The sequence below is a fragment of the Macaca nemestrina genome, chromosome 15 (assembly GCF_043159975.1).
Source record: "Macaca nemestrina isolate mMacNem1 chromosome 15, mMacNem.hap1, whole genome shotgun sequence".
Taxonomy (NCBI): domain Eukaryota; kingdom Metazoa; phylum Chordata; class Mammalia; order Primates; family Cercopithecidae; genus Macaca; species Macaca nemestrina.
Genome location: NC_092139.1, coordinates 15,996,945 through 16,015,858, shown reverse-complemented (window position 1 = coordinate 16,015,858; position 18,914 = coordinate 15,996,945). Strand labels below are relative to the sequence as shown.

The following is an 18,914-nucleotide window of genomic DNA, read 5'->3' as shown; positions in this document are numbered from 1 at the left end:
TTGAGATAGGTTTTCTGTCACTTGCAACCAAAGGATCCTGACAACCAGCCGGCCCTTGCCGATCTCAGCAGCGGCAGCAACGCCATTGTCTTTATTATTGTTCTTGTTATTTCGGAATCTTCAAGAGGAGAGACAAACGAGGCCAGGGGAGAGGCCACCAACAGCCGGAAGACACCAAGCCCGAGCGGGATGGTATCAGGGTCCTGCAACCCAAGAAGAGGCCCAGGCAGGGACCGTCTTACGCCCCTGGAGGAACCCACTACTTCCTCCCAGGGTCTCCCAAAGGGGCATGAGTGCAGGAAGTAGGACGGACCATGTGGGAACCTCCTGTTTAATAGCTGATGTTGCAGAAAAGAGAAGGGAGCCATTGCCCACAGGCCACAGGAAGTGGAAGTCTGGGTAACAGAATCGCACCCTCTAAGAGAGACCCACCTTCTCGCCTTTTCATCTCAAAGAACAAGAAGGACCACCCACAAACTGAAAAACAAGTCTCCAACTTAAAACCCCTATAGGAGCTGGGCAGGTGACAGGGGATGCTGTGTGTCTCCTTAGCAAAAGCAATGACTATTGTATCCTTTTAACAGAGGAGAGTGTATTTGTCTAGTAAACACACAGGAATACTCCTCTCTTCCAAAGAGAAACCTGCTACCCTCCACTCGGCTTAAAACACGTAATTCTCTTGGTCTTTCAGTTTTCCATCAGATATACGCAAGGGTTAGAAGAAACATTCCTCTGTCCTCTTAACTCTACAATTTAAAAAAATTAAAAACCAGGCCTAGCACAGTGGCTCATGCCTGTAATCCCAACACTTTGGGAGGTTGAGGCAGGAGGATCTCTTAAGCCCAGGAGTTCGAGACCAGCCTGGGCAACATAGTGAGACCCCATCTCTAAAAAAAAAAAACCTTTTTTTTAAATTAGCTGGGCATGGTGACATACAACTGTAGTTACAGCTACTCAGGAGGCTGAGGTGAGAAGGTCACATGAGCCCAGGGGTTGGAGACTGTAGTGAGCTATGATCACACCACTGCACTCCAGCCTGGGCAGCAAGGCAAGATCTCACCTCAATTAAAAAAAAAAAAAAAAAAAAAAGGCAGGGGCGGTGTTGTTCACTCTTGTAATCCCAGCACTTTGGGAGGCCGAAGTGGGTGAATCACCTGAGGTCAAGAGTTTGCGATCAGCCCAGCCAACATGGCAAAACCCCATCTCTACTAAAAATACAAAAATTAGCCAGGCGTGGTGGTGCACACCTGTAGTCCCAGCTACTCAGGAGGCTGAGGGAGAAGAATCACTTGAACTCAGGAGGCGGAGGCTGCAGTGAGCCAAGATCGCACCACTGCACTCCAGCCTGGACAACAGGGCCAGACTCCTCAAAAAAAAAAAAAAAAAGAAAAAAATTAAAAACCAATGGGGCAAGTGCCATAATAAATGGCAACCAATGTTTGGTCTCAGTGCTAGGAACATGTTATGGAGGGGTGGAGACTGTGGCTAAATGAAGAGTGAAGCCCTGTGCCCTGCAGAAGGGGCAGCTGCTCTTCAGGTCCAGCCAAACCAAGCATTGCCTGGAGAAGTGCAAGTGACACATCTTCTGATTACTAAGAAGCCAGAAATAATAGATTTTTGTATGAAATGTCTTCATTTTTCATTGTTGGCAGCTAAATAACAATTTTTAGTTTTTTATTAAACATGGGATTTCACCGTGTTTGCCAGGCTGGTCACGAACTCCTGACCTCAGGTGATCCACCCACCTTGGCTTCCCAAAGTGCTGGGATTACAGACCTGAGCCACCATACCCAGCCTAAACAAAAAATTTTAAAACAATCCTGTGCAGGCTGACAAAACCCACGTATGGGCCTAACCTGGCCTTAGGACCCCCGGGTTTTGAACCAGTGGTTTTGATCATAAGTAAAGTGAGGGTTTCTGCTTTCATCACATCTGTGGCCTCAGTAGCTTGTACAAGGCCTGGCCCATAGCAAGGGTGCAATCAATGACTTCTGACCAGAGTCTGATATACACACACACACACACGTGTGTATGCACACTACTGACCAGACCTGGATACACACACACACCCCTCACGCTACTGATCACTGAAGTCAAAGAATCTGAAAGCAAAGTTTCCCAGAGACAAGGGAATCCCCTAGGACAAAAGATTCATCCAACTCATTTGGATACAACTTAAACCTCCCTCCCTGTCCTCCAAGGAGTCTCAGCTGTTGGATAAAAGCAGACTATCATGGGATAGGAGTCAGAAAACCTGGGCTTCAGTTCCATCTCAACCACAAACTCACTTGGGAACCCCAGGCCAAGTGACTGAACAGCTCTGTGCCTCAATGTCCCCTTTCTGAAAAGTGAGATGATTGGATGAGATGATGTCTCGGTGTCTTCCAGCTCTAACAGCCTGTTTCCAGGATTCTAGTGCCAATAATTTATTTGGGCTAGAAAGGACCAAAGGGTCCTACACCCAGGTTTCTTCAGCCCTCAGTTACTAAACTGACAAAAGAACCGGTAGCAATCAACAAAGATGCACATGGACCGTCATTGTGAAAAACTGCAAACTACCTAAATGCCCCAATACAAGAGGAACGGGTAAGTAATAATAATTTTACTAGAATGCTATTATGAAATTATGTATTGGTATAATAATTCTTATAAGTATAGCTAATATATATGGAATGCTTACTATGTACCTCGCATTGTTCTGATAGCTTTGCAGGTCCTAATTCACCTAATTTCCCCATCAATCTAAGATGGGGGCGCTATTTTAGGAGATGAGGAAACTGAGGCACACACAGATGGAGCAGCTGGCCACTCACCACACAGCAGGTAGGCAGTCAGGATTTCAACTGGACAGTGGCCATCACACAGCCCCCACATTTCATTCCGAAGCCATCAAAGGCTTGCTGATGGAGAGTGTTTAGCAGTGACACGAGGAAGTACGCACAAGCAGTATCTGCTGTCGTGTACCAGGCTCAAACCAAATGCAAGGAACAAAGAGGAAATACACCCAAAGGTGAAACAGCTATTTGGAAGGGTGAGATCTTTTTACTCATCTTTATTTCCCAAATTTTCTAAAATGAGCGCAGTAACTGCGAACACAGCCAGACGTGGCAGGCGTCCCAGGGAGCCGGCTCCGCACCCAGCACTCACCTACTCTACTCCACCCCCAAGGGCCCAGATGTCGGCCTGCCCTGCATCCTGCTGTATCCCAGCATCTGGGCCAGGCACACAGTTGGTGCTTAATACAATGTGTTGGAACAAGGGAACATGTCTATGAGGTAGGAACAGAGATTTCCCCATTTTATAGCTGAAGAAACTGATGTCCAAGAATCAGCTTCCCGAGGTCACAGAGCCGGTCACGGAGCTTGGATCTGGGACAAGCATGAGCACATCTCAGTGGAGACTTTCTACCAAGGACAATCAAAATCACCAGAGCTGGACCACCAAATACAATACGTGATCCAGGACTAGATCCTGGACTGGTGGTGGGGATGGGTGAGGAGATGGGTACGGGGAACACTTGGGGAGAAACTGGTGAAATCTGAATATAGACTGTGCATTGTATCATTTAGTATAAACGTTGACTTGCCTGATTTTGTTCAAGGCACTGTTGTTACACAAGAGAATGTCTGTCTTCCTAAGTGATGCATGCCAAAGTTTGTAGGGGCATCCTCTCTGCAATTACTCTCAAATGGATCAAAATAATAATAATGCATGTGTGCATGAGGGGAGAGGGGAAAAGAAAGGAAAGGGAGAGGGGGAGTGATCAAATAAAAAGTTATCAAAAATTTAACTCCAAAAAAATGTATTAAATTGCCCAGAAATACAACATGTTTGGTTTTGTGCCTAGAGCACCATATGTATGTAGAAATGAATAATATATGCAGCCAGGTATATACACAAAATATCATTTTACCATACTGAGTTCCATAAGAGCGCCTGTAGCTGAATAGACATAAGGGAATGTGCTTTTGACACTCACACCTCCACTGTATTTACTACCTTTGTGTTCAAGGGGAAATAAATCTTTAAAACCACCCAATCAACATCCTGGTGGGCCACTGGCTGGTGGCTGAGACCACCCAGAGCTCCCTGACGTGGCAAATAAAACTTTCCAATCCCTCTGCCCTCGCTGGTGTGGTAAGGGCAGGAGGCCAAGGAGCCCAGGCTGTGGCTGCCCCCACATGGGGGTTCACGCTCCCAAGACAGAGTCAAGCCCAGGAAGGCCTCTGCCACAGAGTGGGCCCCATTCAGCCCCTTTTGCTCATGCATTCATTTCTTCCACAAATGCTAACAAAGTCCCCATTAAAATCGTCAGGGACTTGGCCATGAACACAGCAGACAAGGGCTGTGACCTCATGCGACTTATATTCTAATGGGAGAGAGATACTAAACAAATAAATCAACAAGATAATTCCAGGATGTGACGGGTCAAGAAGAAAATCAGTGCAGTGGTGTAGAGAAAGGGACTAGAAGGTTATCTGAGGAGGTGGCACTTGAGCTGAGAGCTGAAAGAGAAAGGGGGGCCCTTGGTACAAATCAGGGTTCCAAGAGCTCCAGGTAATAGGAACAGCAAAGGAAAAGGCTTAGAGGCTAGAACCAGCTGAATACAGTGCAAGAACAGAAAAAAATCTGGTCGGGGCAGGACAGAACGAGCTAGGCAGGGAGACAAGGTCTACACAGTGAGCCGAAGCTGGATCACATGATACCTTCTAAGCCATCATAAGGAGCTGGGATTCGATTAACCTCCAAATTCCACCTCCAGCAGAGCGAGGATGGGGGAGGAAGAGGACTCCTTGTGCTTGTTCATGTCCCCAGCAAACAAACCAGAATGAAATGGCAGGGTGTTGGAGCTAAACCCAACCCTGTCAGTAATTACATTAAATATACATAAGCTAAACAGTCTAATTAAAAGGCTGGGACTGTCAGAATGGATTTAGAAAAGCAAGACCGAACTATATGATGCCTGTAAAAGATGCACTTGGAATATAAAGACACAGAGGCAGAAAGGAAAAAAATGGAAAACGGTAAGCAGAAGAAAGGTGACATGGCTATAGCAATATCAGACAAAATAGGCTTCAAGACAAGGAGCATTATCAGAGATAAAAAGGAATATTTCATAATGATAAAAGGGTCAATTCGCCAGGAAGACATAATCATAAACACGTATTTCCAGCAACAGAACTTTAAAATGCAAAAAGTAATAACTGACAGAACTCAAAGGAGAAAAACATAAATCTACAGTCACAGATGGAGACTTCCAGAGCCTTCTCTCAATAACTACCAGAACAAGGAGACCAAGCATCAGTAAGCACATACAGATCTGAACAACACTACCAACCACCTTGATCCAAATGACATGTGTAGAACACTGCACCCCAAAATAGCAGAAGACACATTCTTTTCAAATGTACATGAAATGGTCCCTAAGGTAGACTACCTGCTGGGTCATAAACCAAGTCTTAATCAATTTCAAAGGATTGAAAACCCACAGAATATATTCTCTGAGCACAACAGAATTAAATTGGAAATCACTAAACAATGAGTTATTTGGAAAAGCCCTAAAATGTGGAGATCAATGCAATCAGATGGCTTCCTCACTCCCCACCCCACCCTCAGAGTAAACAGCGCAGACAACATCTGGCGCAAAAGTCCCCTGGGAGAAAGCAGTTAGGCATCTGTCTCATGGCCAGGTCTAAGCCCACACTCCTAGGTAAAGGGGGTACCAGGATGGAGTAGATGCTCTGGCTTCAACCTCAACAACCCAACTGGCAAATCATTTCAAGAGATGCTGGGGCGGCCGGGCACAGTGGCTCATGCCTGTAATCTCAGCACTTTGGGAGTCGGCCGAGTGGACAAAATCACCTGAGGTCAGGGGTTTGAGACCAGCCTGGCCAATGTGGCAAAACACTGTCTCTACTAAAACTACAGAAATCAGCCAGACATGTTGGCATGCGCCTGTAATCCCAGCTACTCGGGAGGCTGACGCAGGAGAATCGCTTGAACCTGGGAGGCGGAGGTTGCAGTGAGCCAAGATTGCACCACTGCACTCCAGCCTTGGCAACAGAGTAAGACTCTGTCTCAAAAAAAAGAAAACAAGAAAAAGAAAAAAGAGGGCCGGGCGCGGTGGCTCAAGCCTGTAATCCCAGCACTTTGGGAGGCCGAGGCGGGCGGATCACGAGGTCAGGAGATCGAGACCATCCTGGCTAACATGGTGAAACCCCGTCTCTACTAAAAAATACAAAAAACTAGCCGGGCGCGGTGGCGGGCGCCTGTAGTCCCAGCTACTCGGGAGGCTGAGGCAGGAGAATGGCGTGAACCCGGGAGGCGGAGCTTGCAGTGAGCAGAGATCCGGCCACTGCACTCCAGCCTGGGCGGCAGAGCGAGACTCCATCTCAAAAAAAAAAAAAAAAAAAAAAAAAAAGAAAAAAGAGAGATGGTGGGGGTCTGTGTACTGTGTTGGAGAGACCAGGTCTTACCAAAGAGGAAACCATACCACAGAATACAGCCCACCTGCCCTGCCTCACTCAGAATGAGCCAGAATGAGGCCAACAGCCAATCAGTTCACCTTACTCAGGGGTCACTCTGGGCAGGGCCAGAGAAGGAGTAAATAAAGTAAAGCACAGTGGTCACGAATATGGGCTTTGGAGTAGAATAATCCTGAGTTCAAACCCACCACTGACCATCACTGCTGTGTGGAACCCTGAGATGGCCCCAGGATTACTGTCCCCTGTGTCTGCGCCCTGGAGGATCCTTTCCCATTAACAGTCATGTAAGTGGGACTGTTAGTGCGAGTGTTTGGTAAATGAAGAGGCGAAGGGATTTTGCAGATATAATTAGGATCCAAAATCAGCTGACTGAGCGGGCCTGACCTAATCAGGCAAAGGCTTAAAAGATGCCTGTGGGGGATAAAGCAGGGAGAAGAGTACACGCACACTTCTAGGCCCTTCCTAAAGGAAGAGATTCAAAGCAAGTGATTCACCTGCTGGCCATGATGTGGCTATGTTGTGGGAGGACCACACCCCTAAGACTCAAGGGCACCTCTAGGAAGTGAGGGTGATCACCAGCCAATACCCTGCAAAAAATGGTGACCCCGGCTCCATAACATGTGGAACTAAATTCTGCCAACAACCCCATGCAGATGCCTCCCATGCCCCCATCCCCTCCTCGCTCCAAGCATCAGATGAGATCACAGCCCGGGTCAACACCCTGATGGCAGCCTCAAGAGACCTTGAGCAGAAAACCCAGTTACACTGCACCCAGACTTCTGGCCCACAGAAACTTCGAGGTAATTAACAGGTGTTATTTTAAGCCACTAAATGTGTGGTAACTTGTTTGGCAGCAACAGATAACTAATATGCCATCTCTGTGTGATCCCAGGCAAGTGACCTCACCCTCTCTGGGCCTCAGTTTCCTCATCTGCAAAACTGCAAGGCTGTAAATGAAACAGGATGTGCAACAGCCTCACCCAGAAAGTGGGGAGCAGTATGTTCTGTGCCCTTTCAGCTTCATGGAGGGATTTCACAGCAGGGGAATGGAAGGTGCTGTCGTGTTTTTGAGACATCAATCTGTTTTTTCAATCTTCGAATGGGTTGTTTGGAGAAGAGAGTGAACAGCATCTTCTAGCTCCAACTTACAGCCATCCCAGTTACTCCCAACTGCCTTCAAAGTGCAGAGACCAATGTCCAGGGCAAGGGACCACTTGGTCAAAATAAATTCAGTTACTTATTTCAAGTCCCAGGAAGGATCTCAGGCAGTGTGCTCAAGATGAGATGCTATAACTGTCCCTGTGCAAAAAGTAGGGAAATACTAAGATTCTAAAACAGAATGCTTAAAAATAACCTCTACTAATTACCGGGGCCTACTCAGGTGCCAGGCAGTGAGCCAAGTGTCTCAATATATTTTATAGATGAGGAAACCAAGGTTCAGAGAGGGAAAGTTTCTTGCCCAGGGTCACAGAGCTGCTGAGGGGCAGAGATAAGATTCAGACCCAGACAATCTGGCTAGGCCCCTGGCACTTGAGCACAATGCCACACAGTAAAAAATTCTCCTGTGCCAAATCCTCCAGCTCACACATACCCACATGGTCAAAAGACACCAGGCCATCTTAGTCCCCAGAAGTCTGCACAAAAATGCTTAGCAGTTACATAATTCAAAACAATCACATCATGTAACAAAACACACGCACGTATAGAAGCAATTTTTTCATTCAAAAAATATTTAATGAGCATCTACTATGTGGCAGGCATTGTTGCTGGTGCTGGAGATCAAAATCTCTATCCTCTTGGCATGCCCGTGGCATGACACGCTGGTGAGGGAGGCAGACGATAAGCAATAAATAAGTAAACTGTCTAGTGTGTTAGCTAGCAGGAAAAAAGCAATGCAAGAAAAGGAAGAAATGGTGAGGTGGGGATGTGCGGTGTCAGAAAAGTCCCAGTCAAGAACAGGATTTTCAGCAAAGGCCTGAAGGAGGGGGAGGGTTGAGCCACAGGGACACTGGGGGGTGGAGGGGAGCACATTCCAGATAGCACAGGTGCGAGGGCCCTGAGGCAGGTGCATGCTTGGTGCATTTGAGAAAAGGGAAATGCGCCTGGAGGAAGTGGACGTGGGGGTTAAGAGCTATCCAGAAGATTCTGGGATTGGATAGTGGGGATGACTGCGCAACTTGGTGAATATACTCACAACCACTGAATCGTACACTTTGAAAGGGTGAGGTTTATGATGTGTGAATCATATCTCAGTTTTTAAAACTGTATGGGGAAAAAGGAGTAATGAAGTAATGAAAGAAGAGCTGGGAGAGCCAAGAGAGGCAGGTTTTGTGCGACATTCCAGGCCAGACTAAGGGCTGCTTTTACTGAGTGAGATGTAACTGATTAAGGTCTCACTGGATCCCTCTGACTGCGTAAGGAGAACAGAACGTGGGAGGCGAGGGAGAGATCAAAATAGTCAACTGCAATGGTCCTGGCCATTCCCGGCTGCGTGTCCTCAGGTACGCCACTTCCCCTCTCTGCAGCTGTTTTCCTCACCCAAGAAGTGGGCCTGAAAAATCCCTCCCCCACAGGGCAGAGGTGAGAGCTAACAGATGATGAAGTGCTGTTATGATGCCTATGCCCGGAGGGTGGAGTACCGAGCCCGCCAAACAGTTGTTAATTATGCAAATGAGTTTCCTGAACAGAAAACAAGGGGCACCTTCCTCTGTCTCAGGAAGCAGAGGTTCATCTCGCATCAACAGCTCTCCCAGCCCAGAGGCAGCTGCCTTCACATCTCATCCACATTCTGGCCATAGATGGGGGCCCAGACTCCTCTCTGGGTATGGTTGGCTCCACTGGCCTCCTCCAGGAAGCCTGCCCTGGTTACTTGGTGACACAGTACCCACAGGAAAGCTGACATCCAAAGAGAGGACAGAACCAGCCGTAGGTCACAGAACAGCCTGGAAACAGGCAGGGGATCTGCTGTGGGAGGGGAGACCCCTCTGAGGGTCTCAGAGGTCTTCCCCTCTGAGACCTTAGTAAGACCATTGTACAGTCTTGGTTTCCACGTCACCAAATGACCTATGCCATATCCAACTGAAAGCAGTCTGGTGGCTCCTCACACCACCAGGAATAAAACCCAAACTGCTCACCATGCATCTGAGGCCCATGCAACCTGGACCCTGTAACATGCCAATCTCATCTCCCCTACTCTCCCCTCCAGCCACCCTGGCCTCTTTCTGTTCCTCAAACAAGCCTGGCACAGTCCTGCCTCAGGGCCTTTGCATCTGCTGCCCCCGCTGCCTGGAACACACTTTTCTCCACTCTTTCCACCAGGGACTCTTTCTCCTCCTTCAGGACTTGGTCAAATGTCATCTCCCTAGAAAAGCCTTCCTTGTCCATCCCCTCTAAAGTAGATGCGACCATCCCTGTCACAAACATAACCTCATTTTATTTCCTTCTGTCTGCATCCACTCCCCAGCTGTGTGGACTTGAGCAAGTTACTCAACCTCTCCCAGCTTTAGTTTCCCCATCTGCAAAATTGACCTCAGGGAGTTGTTGCAAGGGCTCAAGAAGCATGTGGCACGGTACCTGGAACACAGCAAGGCCTCAGTGGGTGTCCTTATTATGACAAGTCTGGTCCTTTTCTCAAGGGATTTCTTTTTGCGATGTCTGAAGATTCCCTGAGGGCAGGGACCTTGTCTTGTTCCAGCCACATGCCAGCACCTAGCACAGTGCCTGGCACACAGTGGTGCTGAATAGCCATTTATTGAATGAATAAGTCGATTAGTGGACGCAAGCATCAACTGCCCACACCCCGACCCTGGCCTCACTCCTCCTGAGAGATGCTCCTTACAGAAGCCACCCACCCTCCCGGCAAGCGGGGAAGCACAAGACCCTGGGTCCTGACGGCGGATGGCCACCTGCCTGCACCAGCTTTCAGCAGCCCCAGTCCCGCCAGCCTGAAATAGCCTCGCCTCCCCTGGCCCAGAATCAAGGGATCGTCTGTCAGTTCCACCCTGGGGAAGGAACCAGGCGGGTAAACACAGATTGAGTGTCCAACCACAAGACAAAAGAAGAGCAGACAGACCCTTCTGGTCCTCAAGGAGCCAAGAAAATAAAAATAAGCTTAAAAATCCACACAGGGCTGGGAGGCTGGAGGGCTCCGCTTCTGCCTTGGGACTTCCTCCGGGAGGAGGGGTGAGCCCGCACACAATCACTGCACTCGCTCCCTAGAGGAACCCTAGGAGGTCTGGGGTCATCCCCATTTCGCAGATGGGGAAACCGGGGCTCAGAGAGGCAAAGCAACATCCTCAAGGTCACACAGGGGAAGAGCCAGGAACTGAACCCAGGCCAGGTGGCTCAAGAGTCTGCGCTCTAAACCATGAACCGCAAGAGAGGGAGCCTCCCAGACACTCTGCTGGGTGAAAAGGGCAAACCGTATTATGCTACTTACGTAAACACATCTCACGTATTTCCACGCAGGCATGCTAATGCCCCCATACAGTCTGGGAGCACAGGTGGTAGTCAAAGGAGCTTTTAGCCCAGTGGTTCTCAACTGGGGGCTATTCTTCATGCCCAACCACCTCTAATGGATACTTGGAATATCTGGAGACTTCTGTGGTTATCACAGCTGGGGAAGAGGGGTCCTACTGGCATCTGGTAGGTAGAGGCCAGGGATGCTGCTAAGCATCTTACAATGCACAGGACAGCCCCCCCCCAACCCCACAGCAAAGAATGATCAGCCCCGTGTGTCGATAGTGCTGAAGGCTTAGAGACTAGTGGGATTTACTCCAGACCAACTGCTAGGGCCACAAATGACCCCTGTGAAACCTCTTCAAGGGGGACTTCTGGCCGGGCACGGTGGCTCACGCCCATAATTCCAGCACTTTGGGAGGCCAAGGCGGGCAGAACACTTGAGGTCAGGAGTTCGATACCAGCCTGGCCAACATGGTGAAACCCTGTCTCTACTAAAAAATACAAAAATTAGCCGGGCGTGGTGGCACGTGCCTGTAGTCCCAGCTACTCGAGAGGATGAGGCAAGAGAACAGCTTGAACCCGGGAGGAAGAGGTTGAAGTGAGCCAAGATCATGCCACTGCACTCCAGCCTGGGCAACAGTGCAAGACTCCATCTTTAAAAAAAAAAAAAAAAAAAAGAGGGATTTTTGATCCCGGCTAAAACACAAACCCCAGAAAAGGATGTAGGCCACCAAGCTCTCTTCCCAGGTCTCTGGGGATGGAACTCTAACAAACGGAGTGGCTACTGCCCTTAACTGGAGCTCACCTCCCCTCTGGGGATGCAACTCATGTCACCTGCAAAACAAGGAGACCCAATGACCCACCTGGCTTCTGTTCAAGATCTCCGAAATGCAGGGCAGGAATCAGCTCTGACCTGGCCCCATGTCTGGGGAATGATGCTGTGGGACACAGCACACCGGTCTGAGGGGCAGCCCGCCCTGTCGCCCACCTCCCTCCAGTATTCCAGCCAGCACGCCTGCGTCTGTTGGAAAAAAAGAAAAGACGCCCCCAAAATCTGAGAGGTCAGGTTCTCCTGCAGCCAGGCATGACCTGCTTCAAACACTTAACTCTTGCAAAACCTTTAAGGGAGAGTGGCTGTGAAGCAAATAGGATGTGGGTTTCTTTATCAAAGGGAGTGGCCCCAAGCCCAACAGGTCTCAGCTCTCTGGCCTGATAAAGGAGTATCTTTCTCTCCAAGAAGGGGGTGCCCTGAAGTCTCAAAAGCCAGAGACACCAACCCCATTCACCTCTTCTTAAAGTGACAGTTAAATTGCTACCAGGGCAAACACCCGAATAAAAGTAGGTAGGCTTCCAGAAGGCTTGTCTGAAGAATGAGTCATAGAATCCCCATGGGGTTGTCCTTCTTATAAGGACAAGGACCTGTTGATGACTTCATTCTCGTGACCCAGAACACTGCCCAGGATATACAGCAGATGCTCCACACATACCTGCACGCAGAGAAAAGCAGTCTCATATCTTCATGGTTTTACCTGTACAGAGCTCTCTGTCTGCCATACATTAAAAAAAAATGTAACCCATCTAAATCCTGCTGACACTCAGGTTTTTATCATCAAAAGATTTTTCACTGACTTCCTGACGATGATGAGTCCAACACAAGGTGGCCTGTCCCAGGCTCTCTGGCATCTGAAAACTGAAATAAGGTGGACTTTTTGACTTAATTCTTGCCCACCTGGGCAGCCCGGAGGTCTCACAGGGCTGGTAAGTTTGCTCATGAACACAGCCTCATGTTGGCACAATTCAGGATAGTGGTGAAGAATGTGGGCCAGGCAGCCTCATTCCCTGGGTCCAACTGCCAGCTCTGTCAGGCTGTGTAACCCTGGGAAACTGACTCGGCCTCTCTGTGTCTCTGTTTCATTTGTAAAACAGGAAGCATAAGAATACCTGCAACTTTTGAGTTAATCCATAAGGAACTATAAGCAGGGCTTGCAAGTATATAAATATTAGCAAATTGTTACCACTATTACTATTGCATTAATCTAAAAACCATGTTGAAAATACAATTCTTCCTGTCAGCTTCTTAAAAAATATATTCACATACATATGTATAATTTTATATGAAAAGGGTATTATAAACAGGATTTTACTTCCTTATCTTCCTGGTTGCCTTTCTCCCTAAGATACGCATTCTTCCATCCTTTTCTCCAACCTGCTGTCACCTTATACATACAACACACATGTGTATATTATGGTTATTGTTTATTTTCCAAAAGAACTGTGTTACATATACCTCTCAGCATCCTACTTTTCATACGAAGACCACGCGGAAATCCCCCCAAGTCACTGGGGAGATCCCTCTGCCTCAATGACTGTGGAATCAAAGACCTGCCCCCACCCCCCCCAACCCATGGCATTTCTCCCCAGTGTGAGACTAGGAGTACAGAATCTTTTAAAACAGAAAAAAATAGTGACAACAAAAAACCACAGTTTCTTGTTTGGCAAGCGGAGCTCCAATGAGAGAAAAACTTTGGTCTCCTCCCTCCAAAAAGCGGAACCACAGAAAGCGTTCTGGGAGCTTTCTGCCCACAATCCCTGTTCCTCAGAGACCCCATCCCGGTCAGTTCCGGGCAGACCCTCTATGTCTCTATAGCTCTCTGTCCTCAGCCACGGGGAGACCTTTGAGGAGCTGCTGACCGACTCCCACCCACAGGCCTCTGCCCACCCCCCCAGGCCCTCTCTTCTCTTCCGACCACTGCCCAGCTGATACATCCATCATGGGAGTGACTGGCACCTGCCCCTGAGGTGCCTCCCCTTGGCAGGTGGGCCCAAGGCCTACTCAGCCTCTTCTAGCGGAGTGGGGGGGGCCTTTGAGCTCCAAAGAGCTGCATATCCCCCAAAATACCCGCACAGCATTCCAAACGCCCAGTGCGCCCGGCACTGTTCTAACAGCTTTGACCTCAGGCTCATCCAAGCTTCACCACATCCCTGTGACGCAGATGCTACACTGTGCCCATTGGACAGATGGGGAAACTGAGACACCGAGCAAGTCAGTGATCAGCCCAAGGTCACCTACAGTCCCAGTGGGGGAAAGCCTGCATTTGAACACCAGCAGCATGACTCCAGAGCTTCACTCAACCCTCATGCCATGCACAGACCCGGAGCCCAGAGCACGAACTCGGCAGCCCGCCATTTCTATCCGTCCACAGTTCTGCCTATTCAGTGGAGAAAAGAACGGGGGTGACAGAGGGGAAATAACAGGAGGAAGCGCAGGCAGAGGTGAAACATCACACAGACCTGGGTTCAAATCCCAGTTCTGCCACCTTAATAAATCATGTGCCAAGCCCTTCTTGGATGAGCCAAAGGCAGTCTATGAAGTGGCTGGGCACATGAGTTCTGGGGCAGGCAGCCTAGGATCAAATCCTGGCAATGGTGTCCACCTAACCCAGGGCAGCTCACTTAGATTCACTTTGCCTCGGTTTCCTCACCTCTCAATGGGGATAAAAACAGCATCCCCTTCGTAGAGAAAATTAAATGAGCTGACACACGCAAAGTGCTTAGAATGGCAAGTGATGAATCAAAGCAGTCATAGCAATGACTATCATTGTTTTCATCATGACTAACGTTGCCCAAAGCACACGGGGAGTACCCCACATAGCCAGGGCTTCGAAACGATTCGAGCCAAGGTTCTGAGTCAAAACCCCGGGCACTGTTTCCCCCAAGACTGATCCAGCATCTCTATGAAAGGGCTGTCCTTGCCGCTTCATGATTCTTTAATAAACACACACAAAACATCAAACTCAGAGGACCCCCTGGAGATGAGGGAGGGAGTGCAACCCAGTTCCTGAAGGAGATGGGGAAAGATGGAGAGATTCTGGAGGAACCACAAAGCCCTCGGCCTGGAACCAAACAAAACCACTGGTTCCTGTGGCCAGAGTTTAGGGGGTCAAAAGGAAACTCACTCACAGCCCCCATCCTCCTCTCAGTGCTGACTTAACTCAGACCTCACTTCCTCCAGGAAGCCCTCCCTGATCACCTCTGCTCTCTGGATGCTGAAGTTCCATAACCCTAACTATCTGTACTATTTAATTTTCCTATAACAACAATAATAACAAATATTTATATACCCTGCCAGACACTGTTCTAAGTGCTTTACATCAATTTCTATAACTCATTTATCTTCTTTAAAAAACCTATAAAATAGTACCTATTACCATCCCTCTTTTTACAAATAAGGCTCAAACAGGTTAAGGTGTTTGCCCAAGGTCACAAGTCCAAGGACTTAACCTCAAGCAGTCTGGCTCCAGAGCCTTGTACTTAGATTGCTTTTTTTAAAACACCCATTTGGCCACCTCCATTACACTGTCCTCTCCTTGAGGACAGAAGTCACACATGGCCCCTATCACGGGGGTTAGTTTCCACGGTTTCCATGAGCTGATGGGGCCTTCACACCAGGGACACACGGAGGCCAGGGTGGTCCTTTAAGGCCTGCCTCTAACCACATGGAAATAAAAGCAGGGAGGGATTACCGTGCATTCTTCCAAGCCAGGAGACAGCGGAGAAAATCCCTTAGCAAATATAAAGGCTGAGAAGAGAGAGTGGGAAGACAGAAGAGAATCACAACCTGAGGCTGCCAGCCTTGTAGCCATGGAAAGCCTTGGTAATTAGCAGTTCCAGAAGCTCTAAGCCCCAGGTTAGTTTTGAAAATGAAAATGCCTTGGGATGTTTAGGGGCCATTCCTGACGGGCCAAGATGAGAAAGGACTCCTGGAGGCTCACAAACAACGTATGGCTGGTCAGGTTACACAATCCGTCTGTTTCTGGCACCAGCTTGGGGACACACAGAAGGACAAGGCAGAAAGGAAGCCCGGATTCCCCCTCCTTGTTTCACAGGTGTGGAAACTGAGGTCGGGACAGGTAGCATGACTGGTCCAAGACACACATCCAAGTCAGAATCAATTCATCTCAGAACTAACATATCAGATACAAAAAGAAAAATGTGACGAAGTCAGCAAATATAAAGTGTCAAAGAGATCATGTGAAAGTAGAGAAATCTTTTTTTTTCCTGTTTCTTGAATAATAAGAATGGTTGGCTCCAATCAATTTCCATTATTCCAGCTTCCTCCGACTCTACACGTGGACGATTTAAAACCACAGTTAACTCAAACACAATCTAGATCTGTTCTAAAATGAAATAAACCATCTAGGGCAGGGGCGTGGGAGGGAGAGGTATATTTTCTTTCCCATTAATATAAAAATTGGTTTGTATTTCCTGTTTCTCTTCCAAGCAGAGGAGCAGGGAGTGGCTCAGAAGGAGAAGTCAGGAGTTCCCTAGGATTTGACATTGCTCATAGACACCAGGGTTATCTACACGTTTAATTCAGAAACTGCCAGCTTCTAACTGAACAAATTCTTCCCCCCTCCCCACCCCCCGAAACTATGAGAGAAGAAGGGATGGAAAAGAAAGCCAATCTTGCCTTATTCTTACAGCCCTTTCTAGAAGCGTCCTTTGGCCAAATGGTTTTCAATGCTTCTGCACAACCCCCTCTCCCACACCTCCCTTCCCCCAGTACATCTCCTTTCACAGGCAGAAGGGCTCTAGTCTAGGGCTTTCTTCCTCCTGAGGTGGAACTCTGATCTCACACAGCCTCAGCTGCACCCCTAAGCCATGGGGAGCCCCAGAGGACCCCAGAGTCTCCCTCTTTCTCCCAAAGACTGGGAGCTACAGAGCCTGGCTCTAGGGTCTTTGAAAGAGCCACCCCCACACCAGCCCTTCCTGAACCAGGATTAAAAGACTTCCTAGAGCAGAGAAGGGGAGTAAATGAGGCCCCAGCAGGAGGCACGGAGATTAAAGCCTTTATAGTCTCCTAACTTCCATCCAAGGCTCTGCCCTGTCCCACCCCTATCCACCCCCTCCACCCCCTGGCCACTTTTCTCACTTCCTAGGAGAGTAGGGAAGTGGCCCCTTCCTCCCTCTCACAGAAAAAAAAGCAAAAGCAAAAGGCAGCATAGAATAGGGGTTTAAAACACTAGCTGGGATCGTCCCAGTTCAAAGCTCAGTACCCCCACTTAATCAGCTGTGCGATCCCAGGCAAGCTACTCGGCCTCTCTGGAGCTAAACTTTCCCAATCTTAAAAACAGAAGGAGGCAGGGCCCAGTAGCTCACGCCTGTAATCCCAGCACTTTGGAGGCAGAGGTCGGCGGATCACTTGAGGCCAGGCGTCCGACACCAGCATGGCCAACATGGTGAAACCCCCTCTCTGCTAAAAACACAAAAATTAGCCGGCAGTGGTAGCTGGCGCGTGCCTGTAATCCCAGCTACTCCGGAGGCTGAGGCACGAGAATTGCTTGAACCCGGGAGGAGGAGGGTGCAGTGAACCAAGATTGCGCCACTGCACTCTGGCCTGGGGGACTGAGGGAGACTCCGTCTCAAAAAAAAAATTTTTTTTATTAAAAATGGGGGAAATATTCGTCCCTACTTCATAGGACGCCTGTGAAGGTTAAACCTGCTAATTAATGACACATTTAAGGTGCCTGGCACATAGTAAGTGCTCGGTTGTTATTTTACTAAGTCTGAGGCGGTGGTTTTGCACTTGGAGGTGGGGAGTTGGGGGGTGGATGCAGTTAGGGAGCCTGGACTGCCGAGTCGTGAGTTCGAAACCCACTCTCCCTGAACTCCAGCAAAAACCTGTGCATGGCGGGTTCTACTCTGGGGTTCTGTCAATCCCCGTCCCTCCTCTGAGCTTCAGGTTATATCCTACTCCATCAACGCGCAGGGAGGCTGGGCTCTGGGGCTCCTACGGTCTGTCCTAGACGAGTGGTGCACCGGGCGCGAAGTTATTCCTGGGAAAAAGACGCAGGAGCACCAGCTCCCGGCGCCGGGGTCCCCAAGCCCCTGCATCACGGATGTAACTAATTTTAAAACTATTTGAAAGGCGAGGAGGGGCAAGAAAAGACAAAAGGACTGCGCGCGCCGCGGGGAAGTGGAGTGCGGGAGAGCCCCCGTCGGAGCAGGACCGTGCGCCGCCCAGGGAAGGAGGCGACGGGACAGCTCTGGAGGAGCTTGGATCCCCCTCGCTTTCCGCGCGCCCCGCGGGGCGCCCCCGAGGCTACTCTCTCCACCCACGGGGACCACAGCCACAGGTTGTGGGGAACACAGCGGGGCGAGCGGCTGGAGGGAAAGCTGTCCCCGCGCTCCCGGGCGACACTAACCGACTGCAAGAAGCGCAAGGTGCCCACGTAGTCCCTCTCGGTGCCCAAGATCTCGTTGAGGACGCAGAGGCGGAGGCGCAGCTGGCGCTCCGACTCCCGGGCGGCCGAGCACGGGCCGGGGCCGGGGCCGGAGCTGGGCGCCGCGGCGCCAGGGGTCCGGGGGTCCGGGTGGGCGCAGTCCCCGGCCCCGTCACCGCCGGGCTCGCTGCCGCTGGGCGCCTCCATTCTCGCGCGGCCGCGCGGCGCCGGCTCCTTCCCCCGCGCGGAGGTCGCGCCGAGCGGCAGCTCAGGCGTCCAGGCGCCCCATCCCGGACGGGGCGCGCCGGCGGGCCGGGCTCAGCGGCGGGCCGGGCTCCCGGAGCGGCGGGCGGGACTGGGGGCCGGGCGGCTGGGCCGGGGGCGGAGGCAGCGTGCGGGGCCGGGCGAGGGGCGGGAGGAGGCGGCCCTCGGGGCTCCCAGACGGCGGGCCCCCCGCCCCCGCGCCAGGGAGCGTCTGCCAAGTGCCACGCCGCGCTCGGCCGCAGAGGCGCTCTGCGCGTGCACGGGGCCCCTGGGGACGCGGCGCGGCGCTCGGCGCCTCCGTCGGAAGCTCGGGAGTCGGGCGGGAACCTCCGGAAGGGCCCCGCGGAGCCCGGAGTCCCAGGCCGCGCGCACGCCGAGCCGAGTTCATCAACTCCGCACCCGGACGCGTGGCGCCCCCCAGCCCGCCGCCACCGCGGGCTACGCCACTCCCACCCGGCACACGCGACACCCGCCGCGCGCA

The 18,914-nt window shown here is 50.4% G+C and overlaps 1 protein-coding gene across 3 annotated transcripts in view; it reads right to left on the bottom strand.

The window, feature by feature from the left end:
* LOC105470708 (phosphatidylinositol-3,4,5-trisphosphate dependent Rac exchange factor 1) overlaps positions 1–18,527 on the bottom strand; it is a 205,284-nt gene extending 186,757 nt beyond the window's left edge. For 2 of the 3 annotated variants that reach the window (XM_024789407.2, XM_071079166.1), the window contains exon 1: positions 18,152–18,391. In XM_024789407.2, the coding sequence (XP_024645175.1) occupies positions 18,152–18,376 (225 nt within the window). In that variant the 5' untranslated portion in view covers positions 18,377–18,391. Of the gene's footprint in view, positions 1–18,151 lie in introns of all 3 variants that reach the window. The other variant, XM_011722913.3, reaches the window with a different exon arrangement.
* Positions 18,528–18,914: the final 387 nt, after the last annotated feature.